We start from the raw sequence: 12,802 nt of genomic DNA, 5'->3' as shown, positions 1-12,802 counted from the left end.
CCTCTTATTTTTCCTCTTCGTCTGCCATATTTACCGCTTCAAACTGGCCTTCTCACGCTAATCTCTAAATATATCTCCTCTGGCCGCAGAAATTGGAATCTCTCATCTATATTCTCACCGCTGGGTGCCGCCAAATCCCACACGCTGGACATTATGATTCTCAGAAACGGTGGTTTTAAGAACAACCCGTTGGATAAACATCAGAAACGACTATAAAACATGGCAGATAATAACAAAAGGAAAAATAACCCCGCAGCAGCGGGACGACCAAACCAAAGAATGTGCGAGATCCAGGTCCCGACTGTGATTCCCATCACTGGAGGGGAGAGGTCGACGAAAAAAGTAAGTGAAAGGACGGAAGGGGGGGGACTGGGTAGAGACAGAGGAGGGGCTTAAAAAGTATGAACTTGTGTATGATTATGCTGCAGGAAGCATTAAGAAAGGAAAAGAAGTGCAAAGAGGACGCGACTCGCTCCCTCGCTTGGCCGAGTCCTTGCTGTGACTTTGGGAACGCGGCTCCCACTTTCTCCGTCCCTCCTCGCTGCGGGCTCCAGCCGGAACCGGGGCTGTTTTTCCTTCTTTCCCCTGCGCGTAATTTCTCTCCAAGATCGACCTTAAAAAAGAAAAAAAGAGGCGACACCACCACAACACGAGGAACCCGGACAGAAAACTTCCGAGGGGAACATGGAGCTCGTCTCGGATCTCTGCCTGCTCCTCGTCATCCTGCACGCTCCGGCCGTGCTCGCCCTGTCCACACGTAAGTTGCGCGCCGTTGCGCCGAGGTGGCAGCCCGGTCGCGGTTCGGCGCGGGTTCTGGCTGCGATGCGGGGTCCGCAGACCTGCTTTAGCCAGGTGTCACGCTGTCCTGCTCTTCCAGCTGTGGGTTCCAATGGCAAAACATCTGTAAATTGGGATTTCAACCGCGGTGCACGAGAGCGCGTGTGCTTGAATTAAACGTGATATTGAACCGGGCTGATTTTAGTCAACATTAGCAAAGAAACAAAACTTGAGTGTAAATAAGTCAGATAAAACGATGATACTTAACAAAAATGCGCGTAAAATATATTACAGCTGCTGTCATATGAGCAGTTTTGTAAATCACATTCCAAGTATGTGCTGTTTGAGTGTGTCCATGATGTCACCTTCATGTTGATATCTCGGGCTGAATGTTGTCAGAGTGGGTCAGAATCCAGCAGAACTCTGCAGGTTCTTTCCCAGTAACCCCCCCCCTCAGGGACACAGGTCGCCTTCCGTTACTGATGTCCTCCTGCTGGATGCAGCAGTTGTATCCCCAACTGAGGGAGAACTCGGCCCCCCGGGAGGCTGAATTTCAACAAGTCGGGCCATAATTCCTTTCACACATGCGGGGTGAAGCAGGGAGAGGTGTGTGTTGGGGAGGGGGGGCGCTCAGCAGACCGCAACCGAGCGCTGACATCATTTGTTCGGGTTTTGGAGAATGTGAACCGGCAGCTTAATGCACAGTAACGTAAATAAATCAGATCTGCGACGGCTTCTTTCGTTAAGTGGCTGGATTCGTTTTTATGGTGAGCTTGCTGCTGGAGGAGCCTTCTGTTATTCTTCCAGCCTGAGCGACAGCTAATAAAATAAAGAACATTTATTTGGGAGACAATAGGACTGGGACACTTCCTTTATGATGGGACCTAATAGGTTGTTACTGTTTTATTCCCTGTGATGATGGAGAGGCCTCCATTTATCCATCTCCCACAAGTGAATTTTCTCGCTAGCGTAGAGACGGATTTATCCGTGGCCCGCGCTAGAGGCTTTTTCAGCTCCGAATATTTCGCTCCGTTTCCGATACAGCAGCTCCAACAGTTGCACAACTGTCAGGAGCCCCTGAAAACGTCCTGTGTGTGCGCCTGCCGCGCGCTTTTGCAGGGCCATCGCCCTGTAGAACAGGGCTCCGGGACAGACAGAGGTGTCGTTTTCTCCGCTTCATCCATCCCGGTCAAGGCCGAACAGCGGGCTGCCTCAGCCTCTCCAAACAAATAACACTTTATGAGCCATTTCCTGCCGCAAGAGCGTCGGGCAGAGACAATAAACAGCAGTAATCGGGTCCATCGCCGTTGGGTTTGAACTAAGGTGGAGGAGCTGACTTAAGGGCACTGACCCGGCCTCAGAGCCTCGAGTACATAAACACTAATTGTTATTCAGCTGGACCAGCACATTATTGGCTAATCACTACCCCCCACCTTCACGTCTGTATCTGGTGACAAAGTCAACCACCGAAAATTCTCGGTTCTGTCTGGACTTGGAATTGATATCGATGAGAAGTTGTAGCTGATTTAACCTCCTCCAAGGGAGCCACGAAGAACAGCAGGGTAGCCGCAGTTAGCAGGCGTCTTGGCTGAGACGTTGTATCACCTGCTTGTTTTCTGGCCACCATATCACAATTAAAGGCCTCACTTACATAAAAAACATGAGAAAAAAAGTCAACCACAAGAACCATCACACTCCACAGCAACTATTAACTGTTAGTGAATCGATCTTTATTAGCCTAAAATTCAGAGGAAATGACTCAAACCAGTCTGAACAATATGGTTTTAGTTTTTGGGATCTGCATCGTCTTAGGTTTGGATGATGTTACGTTGTCTCGACAACACGAGTATTGTGAAATTCCCTAAAATTATCTTCATTTTCTCCCTGTTCTAACTCCTCTTCTGCCACTAGAGTTTAAAAAAATCATGTGATTAATAATTACAAAGTGAATAAAGTGTAAGTGTTTAAGTGCAATTAAGAAAATGTTAACAAAATAATAGACAATGAGTTTAGAAGATAAAAGGAATTTGTAATTTATCAAAATCTATAAATAAATAAAAAAAATGTAAATCAAAACCTCTTTAAAAAAACTTGATATTCATTAAAATAGCTTTTCTTTTCAGGCAGTTCCAACAGGAGTGAAGCACCTCAGTCGCCCCCTTGTGGCTGACTGCAGTAAGGGACAAGCTCTTCCCACCCTGTTGGAGGCAACACAATCTGCTAAAGTTTTCTGAAAGTTTTTTTTGAGTTTTCTCAGTGGAATTAATTATGTTATAAATTGTGGAGCACATTAAACACTGTAATTGACATTTAAATCTATAGCTGCCTTCTGGCGCAGACTATTTAAAAGCATTTTAGGACAAAACAGCAGAGAAAATTTAGAAGGTTTTGACAAAAATCTTGCAAAGCCAGACAGTGAATCAAACTATAGGCCTTTAACTCTCCACAATGCTGTGTTTAAACTGGATCCATCCTCAATACTGACTAAGTTCTGAATTGAAACTAGTTTCACTTGAAGCTTTCCGGAAAATCATTTCAACAACGTCTGTGTTTTTACATTTTTTTTAGTTATTTGAGTTTATAATTTTATGTTGTTACTATTTACATTTTTTTGACCAAATTGTAATAAAAAAACTCATTTTAATGTTTGTTATTGTTATTTGTTTTTCCTTGGCCAGGTCAACCTTGCAAAAGAGGGTCTTGATCTCACTGTTTTCTTTAATGTGGTTAAATAAAGGTTGATAATAATAATGACGATGACATCACTGTCAATGGACCGACCTCATCCATCTGCCCCTTTCTTACTCCAGACGTAGCTGTAATCTACCCCCAGGACCCCGTCCTGCGCATGGGCTCCAACCTGACGGCCAGCTGCTGGATCCACTCTGACCTGGGCGTCCACGCCAGCTCTCTGTTCTGGACGCTGAACGGTCAACCGCTGCCAGGTTCTCTGTACCGAGTGCTGAGCCCGACCAACCTCAGTGTGACGCTGGCGGGACTCAACGCCTCCAGGCAGACGTCTGGCGACAACCTGGTTTGCCACAACCACAAGGGCCACATCCTGGCGGGGTCCTGCCTCTACATTGGAAGTAGGTTCAGATCCTTCCACGTATTCCTGCACTACTTTTTTGAAGGTTGTATTTTATGTTTAGTGCTGCGAAATGCTGTGCATGTGCGGTCCATGCTCCGCACTATCACTCATAGACCGCAGGTCAGAGGACACGTCATGCTTCATATTTTAACTGGCTGTTCTTGTCAAGGTGGAGCTCTTTTCTTAACCTTTAAAATAACCCCATTTTATCTTTGGAAAATCTGATTTATTTTTTTATGTGTCCATTCATTTTTCCAGTGTTGCTATTCATAAATCTAATTAATACTGACATGGACAATAAAATATTTCTTCAATTTTGGATACTACTACTGTTTTCACAATTGTAGTAAAGTAAAGTAGTAATAAGAATAACTTCCATGAATGAATTTAATATAGTGATTGTTAATCTGAAGTTTGAGCAGCCTCATATTTGCAGGTCAGAATGCCGGAAATAGCTGATAGTGAATAATGATGAAAATTAGATGGATTAAGGTGGATTAAAATGTTTATTGCGGATGTGTAAAATTAAATGAAATATTAACACACACACACACACACACACACTTGTACTGCTACCTTTGCGAGGACTTTCATAGACACATCTCCTTTTCCAGGCCCCAACCCCAACAACCAGAACTACATGCCTAAGTCAAACCCTGACCTAAACCAATTTTAACTGTACCAAGTTTTAACCTTTGAAGCTCTTTGAAGTTGTGAAGACCAGACAGAAGGTCCCAATTTCCAAGAAATGTCCTCATTTTACAGTTGAAATTTGTCTTGAGGTCCTCACCTCGTAGTAAGAACAAGCGCTCGCACACACACACACACATGGGTGATTGTCTCTGTGCCACATTGGTGTTGAAAGCACCCAGTGTTCTTAGACATGAGGAATGTTGGCCAGAATCCATAGCTTGTCCCAATCAGAGCCCCCAGCCCCTCACTCGCTCCCTTGCACGCGCACACACACACACACACACACACACACACACACACACACACACACTATTAAGAAGAGAACACCAATTTCAGAGGAACATCATCAGCAGGTGAATTACCCCACATTTTCTGCTTTCACTGTATTTTTCTTCACCTGTCCATCCACCGTCACTCCTCCCTTTCCCGTCTGTTCCAGTGCCTCCCGAGAAGCCAGTCAACCTGACCTGCTGGTCCAGAAACACCAAAGACCTGACCTGCAGCTGGGCCCCAGGAGGGAGAGGAGAGACGCACATCAGCACGCAGTACGCACTCAAGTACAAACTCAGGTAGACTCACACTGTTACAACAATGTCTTTAACAATATAAGATATATATATATATTTAAAAAGAATCCTCTCTTCTCTTTGCTCAACAGACAATTGTAGCAAGTGACAGATTTGGATCTTAGCCGCAAAATGGCAGATAAGATTTGTTGCATCCTTGCTGTGTTTTAGAGTGCCGTTTGTTAACTTTTGTCATAAAACTTAGAAACTAAATTGTGACCAAATGTCAATTTCTTCAACCTGTAGGCCTAAAAGTGCAGTTTGTTAAAGTGGGCCTTCTGCTAGTTGTAAATTAAAGCATATAAATAGTAGTAAAACCATATTTACCATCTGGAAGCAGTTTTGAATACTGCAGAAAATGCTACACAATGACTATGCTAGCCCTGGAGCTCAAATATAACCACCAAATGCAGTTGATGATTGATTTATTTCAACAATATGCACAGAGATGTATATGGATTACTTTACAAGCTTTTAAATAAAAGAACCAAAAGATGGTTCAGATGTCTTTAACTTGAAACACCTCTGAAAAAAGAAAATAAAGAAAATACAATACACCTGAAAGCAGAATGAAAGACCTCAAGCTGGTAAAAAAAAGGCAGAAGTCTTTTGGAAAAGCTCAGTTCTTCAACTATAGAGTTTCAGTGTTGAAGGAAAAGTTAAAGGGAAAGTTTAATGAAGTTTTCACAGGTAAAATGAGTTTTTTTTAATCTGTTTTTAGGTGGTACGGGAAAGAGAAGGAGTGTGAGGATTACACCCACGTGCAGCCGTACTCCTGCAGCATCACCCGAGACCTCCACCTCTTCACCCCTTACGAGATCTGGGTGGAGGCGTCCAACCAGCTGGGTCGGGCCACCTCTGACGTCATCACACTGGACATCCTAGACGTGGGTGAGTGTGAGGAGACTTGACCTCTGACCGTTGTGTCCGCTGCTTCTGTAGATCTTAGATCCCAGTGTGCATCAGCCCTCTGGTCACTTGCAGTGGATGAAAAATAGTGATCCTACCTGTTAACATATTCTCATTTTATATCCATTAAAAAAGCAAATGGTTGGCTGTCATAAAATGATTAATGTTTTCAATCATTTTCTGACATAAAGGATATATCTACAAATACAAGGCTAGCTAACTAGCTTGCTAAAATTAAAAATGATACTGTCAGGGATTTAAATTCCAGTAGTTCTTGATAGTAAGATGTTTGATTTCAGGAGTCGTGAGAATAATCAAATCATTAAAATAAATGCATAGCTTTAGGATGGCTAAATTGAGCCTTTAGTTGGAAAAAACAAACTGAAAGTCTCCATGATTTGAAAAGCTCGACTCCTGTTCGGTTACGATATTGTTACTTATTGTTATTGATGTTACTTATCCTCAAACCTGAAGGTTGGAGAAAAACACAACCATATATGGTTTTAGTTGCCCAGGCTAGCTCGGCTAATTTAAGGTGTTCCCTTTTAAAGCCGTGTTACATGTCTACTCACACAGATTAGCGATTTTAGCAAAGGAAGCGTGCAACAAGACCACATTCTTGTCTGCGCTCATTATCCCCTAAAAGAAGTCGCGCATCCATTCAGGCACCTGGGTGGGTGGAGGTGTTGAAAACACCCTCTCCTTTGATGAGCTCATCTTCTCTTTCCTAGCTAACCCTCTTTTATAGCACTGGAATGTTCTCTGCTTAACCTAATCCTGTCTCCGGGCCGGCTGGAGACCCTCCGGGGGGGAAGAGGGGGGACTGAGAGGAGTTTGGGGCTTTAAAGGCTTTGAGACACGGACCTGGAATAATAAAACCTGATTAGCTTGAAGCTCTTCACCTGGTTGCTGGGAAATGTAAATGAGAGAACAGTGTATCGAGTTTCAGGGTTGAGTACGTCAGTGTCGAGGAAGCACACATCCATCGGAGCGAAATGTTCACTAAAACACACACACGTGTTTACACAACCCGAGGGCAGGGCTGGTCCCCATAAGAGTGTAGAAACTGAGTCAGGTAAAGCGTAGGTGGTTTCTGGACCTGAACTTTTTTTTCCCTGGCCACTCTTCCCAATTTTCCACAGCCGCAGCAGGTCGTGAAACATGGAGGCCACGCCCACGAGGAGCTGCCATGAGTCAGGCTCGTGTCTAATCGGCTATCAGGGCGAGGCAGAAACACCTACACTTTTCTTTGCATTCCTCGTTCATGGGGAGCCCTGAAAAACGAGAGACTTGAGGAAACTTGTAGAGCAGTGTGGGGGATGGGCTACGTGATGACCTCTGTCAACCATGATTCATCTGTAACCTGTCATCACCTAATGATCCTAATCAATTAGAACCTTTTTGGTAATAAGGAAATGTTCCCTAAGGACCCCTCAACTAAAGCAGTTAAACAATATTGACAATTGCTTATTCTTTCTAATCTTATGAGGACTTTTTCCATTCATATTTTATATATTCGATAACATTTCTTAGTAAAACTCAAACATTTGTGATTTACCACATATTCATTCTTAATTAATTCCCCAATTAATGCTGGAGCTGGAATTTAATTTTGAAGCTATACATTTATTCCATGAAACGTATCTTCCATCGGTGTGTTAAGATTTTTATAAAGATTTCTCATATATAATCCTTCACTTCTGTGTTAAAATACACCTTTTATCCCCCAAAGATGGAACTCTGTGTCCCACAGTCGGACAGCTTCCAAACTGCTCCCAGGGTTTTCCTCCCTGCCAGTTTACTGACACTCGGGGACGTTATGACGAGAACTCCGAGTAAAAAAAAAAGGGTAAAACCCAAAGCTAAGTTAAAATAATGTTCCGTCACCGTGTGTTTGTTTGTCAGGATGATAATTGCTGTCAGATGAAACTTGCTCACACGTCAGTCGAAGTTGGAGACCAGAAACCTCTGCCAGCGCTGAAAAATACTTAAATATGGAGTTAGACGTTGAGAGCAGCAGAACGCCGCCAGCGATGTGTTTTTGGCTAAAAATGATAATCTGGGCCATCTGTCTACCAGAAGTGAATCGTTAACTTTGCAGGTTGCTCGTTAATTGCCATAATAAATTACAGTATTAGCTAATTTCTGTGCCTCTCGTGAAGTCATTGTTTGTACATTTTTGACATTTTGCTCTGATTATTACATTAGAGTCGTACAAACAAGTCGCCGAATTCTCGGAATGAATCAAAATCACGCAGGATTTCAGCAGCACGGCCGCTCGGGCTGAGGACATTTCTCTGCAAAAATACGTAAACGTTAAAAATAATAATAAGGACTCCGAATCAGTGATTGTCGGGAAAGAGGAGAGAATGTGGATGGTTCCGCTCAGCCTTTTATCGGATCGGTTTTCCAGCCAGCAACAGTCTCTTTTCCAGCAGCTGCTTTTAATGATAAAATCTGCTCGGCATCAAACGGAGCGAAGACCCAAAACAGAGCTAAAAGAGTCACTGTTGGATGGAGGCACGACTTTAGATAAACACTACCCTCACATTTAAGTTAGAAAATGTTTGCTAACATGGTTGCACTCAACGACGTTAGCGTCCAAGCAGCAGAAGAAAAGGTCCCTCTGCCTTCAGAGTTAACAACATCAGGATGTGACGGATGTCATTTCCGTTTCTCTCTATAAATATTTCAAGTTTTTTTTTTCTTTATGGCTTTACCCTTTGGATCCTGAAACAGCTAGCATAAAATTACAAATTTCACATAAACTGAAAAAAAAAAAGATTTTTTAAATTTAAAGACACTCCGTATTTACTTTTCCCACTCAAATTAACTCAGGAAAATTAGCTCAAAAGTGTTAGTTAATTATGCAGGAGTCAATGGAGTACCTCAGGGTTCTGGGCTCGGGTTATACTTCTTTTCAACTATTTTTAATAATTATCACCTAAATGTATTTCATTTTCAGCATGGATTAGCTTTTAAATTTGTAATATTTGGACCACATATTATTTACACCCCATGTCCTAGATGTGCTACAGAAATGATTTATTTTTAATACTGAAAAAAAATCTAAAGGAAAGTTACATTTGTGGCATTAAGACGTGCACTGTTATGGTATTGCTTGGATTGATTTTCAGACCCGTTCAACTGTCTTTCCTCCCCCAGTGACCACGGACCCTCCGTCAGGTGTGATCGTCGGCCGCGTGGGCCAGCTGGAAGACCAGCTGAGTGTTCGCTGGGAGGCTCCGCCCGCCCTCAAAGACTTCCTGTTTCAGGCCAAATACCAGATCCGTTACAGGCTGGAAGACAGCCAGGACTGGAAGGTAAAGAACCAGCGGACATGTTAGAAGGACGTAAATCTGCTCTCGCTGTCTTGTCCGCGCAAACAGATGCGCCACTTCAGCGTTGCCGCAGCTGTTTCTCATCCTCACGCCGTAATCACCTGTAATCTTGTCTGATTGAGGCCTCCACTGCCAGGAGGAGAAGTCGGCGTTTGATCAGGAGACAGAAAGACCCTGGCTGGAGCCTCTGTGTATACCTCGGCTCAGAGTTTTAATGAATGAAAAATACAGCGTGGAAGCTCGGGCCATGCAGATGGCTCTTCTGAGGATTCTTTTCCAAGTCCTCTGGGTACAAAGGAGGATTCGGTGGTAATTAAGGGGGAGTTACACACATGTAATACAAGCAAGTCTTCGCTCGCAAAGTGGAAAAAGAAAAGAAAAGGGAGTGGAGAGAGGCGGCAGGGAGATTAGGCCGCTCCAGAGGAGGAGAGAGTAAATCAGAGAGGCTTTAAAAGGCTCAGCGGTGAAAACAAACTGCACTCCTCTCTGAACTGGCCTTAATCATGAGGTCATGCTGGAGAACAGAAGGACACATTTCAGCTGTTAATGTCTTCAATATGGCCGTAAAGATGCTTCGGCGTCCTCATGTCACTTCATTAGCCCGCTGAAACCTTTCGTTCCCATGTTCTGTGGGTGGCTGCTTGTCTTTACGTCCGTGCGTTTCCCAGCGTGCGCAGGTCTGCGGCCGCTAACAAAGAGCAGGTTTCGCCCGGCAGGTACGATTACGCGAAAACATTTCAATAAACACGCTGATCAGCGGCCACTAAACAGCGCTGAAGGCATGGATGTTTAGGTCTTGCGTGGTTCCCGCCCTGTGCCTCGCACATCTTGTGTTTACCTTGGTGCCCGCCGGTGTTTAACAGTGAGGTCGGACCTCCAGCTCGGCTCATCTGTGTTTGTGTTTTCATGCAGGTGATGGACGACGTTGGCAATCAGACGTCTTGTAGGCTGGCAGGGCTGCGACCTGGAACCGTGTACTTTGTCCAGGTACGACCCGGGTACGGCAGTGCCAGCGCGCGTGAGCCTCCGCTTTAGAATCTGTTCTCCAGGATCAATGACGAGGTTGCTTCCACAGGTCCGCTGTAACCCTGTGGGCATCTACGGCTCTCGGAAAGCCGGGATCTGGAGCGAGTGGAGCCACCCGACCGCTGCATCCACACCCCACAGTGGTGAGCAGGCACTCAGACACTCTCACCCCAGGCCCAGAACGCTGTCACGACTCAGCAATAACTGCTGTGGAGTCGAATGAAGTGGGATTAATAAGACTCGAGGCCCAGCGCCCGGCGTTTTCTGGTATCCAAGAATCCTTTGATGGATTTTCTTCTCTAGGTTCTGCACTAATTCAGACTTTTCAGTCAGGGATGAACGATCGTAGCTTGGAGGTCAAAGGTCACCCCGCCGACTTGTTGCTGTGACTCAATATTCCCAAATGAAAAGCTCAGGCATTGAAGGTTTCTTGTTTCACGTTTAGCCTCAGGGATGAACGGAGGTTTGGGTACTAAAAGGTTAAGGGTCAATGCGGCGACTCTAGTGTCACGCTCACGTCTCTCCTCAGAGCGACTGATGACGGGCTCCTGCGACTCCAAGTCCACCTTGCGCAGGGAGCTGAAGCAGTTCTTCAACTGGGTGCGCAAACTCCCGTACGGCTGCAGCAACATGTCCATGAAGCTGTACGACCAGTGGAGGGTGCTGATGCAGGATTCCCACAAAGCTCGCAACCAGGTAGGTAAGCATCCACCAAGCCGGCACATTGAGAACAAAAACTCGCAGTACGGACTCGTAATAAACGCCCTTTTTTTTTTTTTCGCTCTGAACAGATTTTGTTTTTTGATTTAGGTTCTCCCAGGGGATAAGTCCTAGCGCACGCTGCCTTTTCAGACGCCAGCATCAGAGAGGTTGCTCTCTTATCTTTCTGAACAACTGTGGCCATGTGACGATATCAGAAAACTGGGATTTTCTTCACGTATTTATCATTTCTGGTCCACACGTCTGGAAAGGTGGAACCAAGTTGGACTGGGACGGCGGACTCCCTGGGACCGCCGTGCAGGCAGCTCTGCCTGGTCCCTGGACGTAGCCCCAATAAGACCTGCTCCAAATTTGCACACGAGTTCATCAAAACAACCTGAAATCAAACGTCTTGGCGAGTCACTCCTGTGGATCCGAAGCTCCACCTAGTGGCCACTCACCACCCCGATGCTGCCCAACAGGTGGGGATTTAGAGCTCCATCTTACAGATCCAGTGGGTAAAGTGCCAAACTGGTTTCCCACCAGAGTTTCTAGAGCGGCAGCATGTGACTGAGGACGCCACGGCGTTCGTGTACGATGTTCACTGCCTTTATTTTTGTATTATTTGTACCAGCATATTTAATACTGTATAAAGTTATGTTTTATTTCTTAAGTTATGTTTAGTTAGTGGAGTAATAACAATGACTGAAGTTGTTTATTAACCTCTAATGGTGTATAAAAGTGTTGATGCCACGGCCTGCGCCAGTTTTTGCCTCCACTTAACGTTAGAATATCTGAATATGACAAAGCAAACCCAGGGCTGTAAACCAACAAGTGGAAGACTCGGACCCGCTCGCCGTAGCTGGGAGGAACGAAAACTGGACTGCAGCGCTCGAGGACTGGGTTCCGGACCCCCAGTGATAAAGCATCAGTGACCACGTGGTGGCCTTTCTGGACCTAAAAACTGCATAAAAATGAACCTGAACTCAACTTTTGGAGAAAAAGATGGCATCGTGGGTGTTCCTTGCATAACCTGGGTTTACAAGGGGGGCGCTACGACAGGTGGTTTCCTTCACGCGGAGTCTTATTTCAGAGCCCCTGACCACTCAGAAACACTGGTGCTTAATATTTAACCAGGATGGGGTTTAACTGGGCCGTGGCCCTGACCTGAGATCTCTGGTCCAGGGAGGGAATAAGCAGAAAGTTGGAGTGAGAGCACAGGAAACGCAGACTTTTAGTTTTCTCTCAAAGTCAAAGTCTCGTTTGTCTCCCTTGAGAGAAATTTGTCTCCCTGACAGAAGGGTCTGCTGCACCGACAGCACAGCCAACAGTCCTCACACATTTGAGTTATCGCAGATGCAGTGAGAATATCGTGGATATAATGCTGGATATAATGCTTGAAGAGTCCTGGAAACAAAATGAACCGGAAATATTCAGGGGAAGATTCTTGAGGTTGATAAATAATTAATCAACATTAATCATTTTAAGGGTTGAGGGCAAAAATAGAGTTGTGCCTTAAGTTTAGCTACTTTGACTGATCCAAACCCTTAAAAAATAAAAGAATAAAAAATACACACAGAGCTTATTTTGGGAAAAACATGCAGAAAACTCATTAAATTCACCTCTTTAATGTTGCCTGTTCAATATAGTCTGGATGAAAATCCTGAACCTTGAATGAGAACTTCCCAGAAAAGCTATTA

General features: G+C 44.7%; 1 protein-coding gene across 4 annotated transcripts; it reads left to right on the top strand.

Moving 5' to 3' along the window:
- The first annotated feature begins 318 nt into the window (after positions 1-318).
- On the top strand, positions 319-11,858 carry crlf1a (cytokine receptor-like factor 1a). 4 transcript variants are annotated; one of them, XM_003962769.3, is made up of 10 exons: positions 319-342; positions 429-757; positions 3,588-3,866; positions 5,001-5,130; positions 5,849-6,018; positions 9,202-9,359; positions 10,290-10,364; positions 10,453-10,546; positions 10,933-11,099; positions 11,214-11,858. In XM_003962769.3, exons 2-10 carry the CDS (start codon positions 685-687, stop codon positions 11,235-11,237), a joined length of 1,170 nt encoding a protein of 389 aa, XP_003962818.1. In that variant the 5' UTR covers positions 319-342; positions 429-684; the 3' UTR covers positions 11,238-11,858. The 4 variants fall into 4 exon arrangements, with proteins under 4 accessions (XP_003962818.1, XP_011617233.1, XP_011617243.1 ...); XM_011618931.2 differs by having other exon boundaries at positions 11,195-11,858; XM_011618941.2 differs by having other exon boundaries at positions 10,933-11,103.
- Positions 11,859-12,802: the final 944 nt, after the last annotated feature.

Source organism: Takifugu rubripes, chromosome 2, assembly GCF_901000725.2.
Source record: "Takifugu rubripes chromosome 2, fTakRub1.2, whole genome shotgun sequence".
Classification (NCBI taxonomy): domain Eukaryota; kingdom Metazoa; phylum Chordata; class Actinopteri; order Tetraodontiformes; family Tetraodontidae; genus Takifugu; species Takifugu rubripes.
Note: the sequence above shows the minus strand (reverse complement) of the source record. Positions and strands in the feature narration are given on the sequence as shown.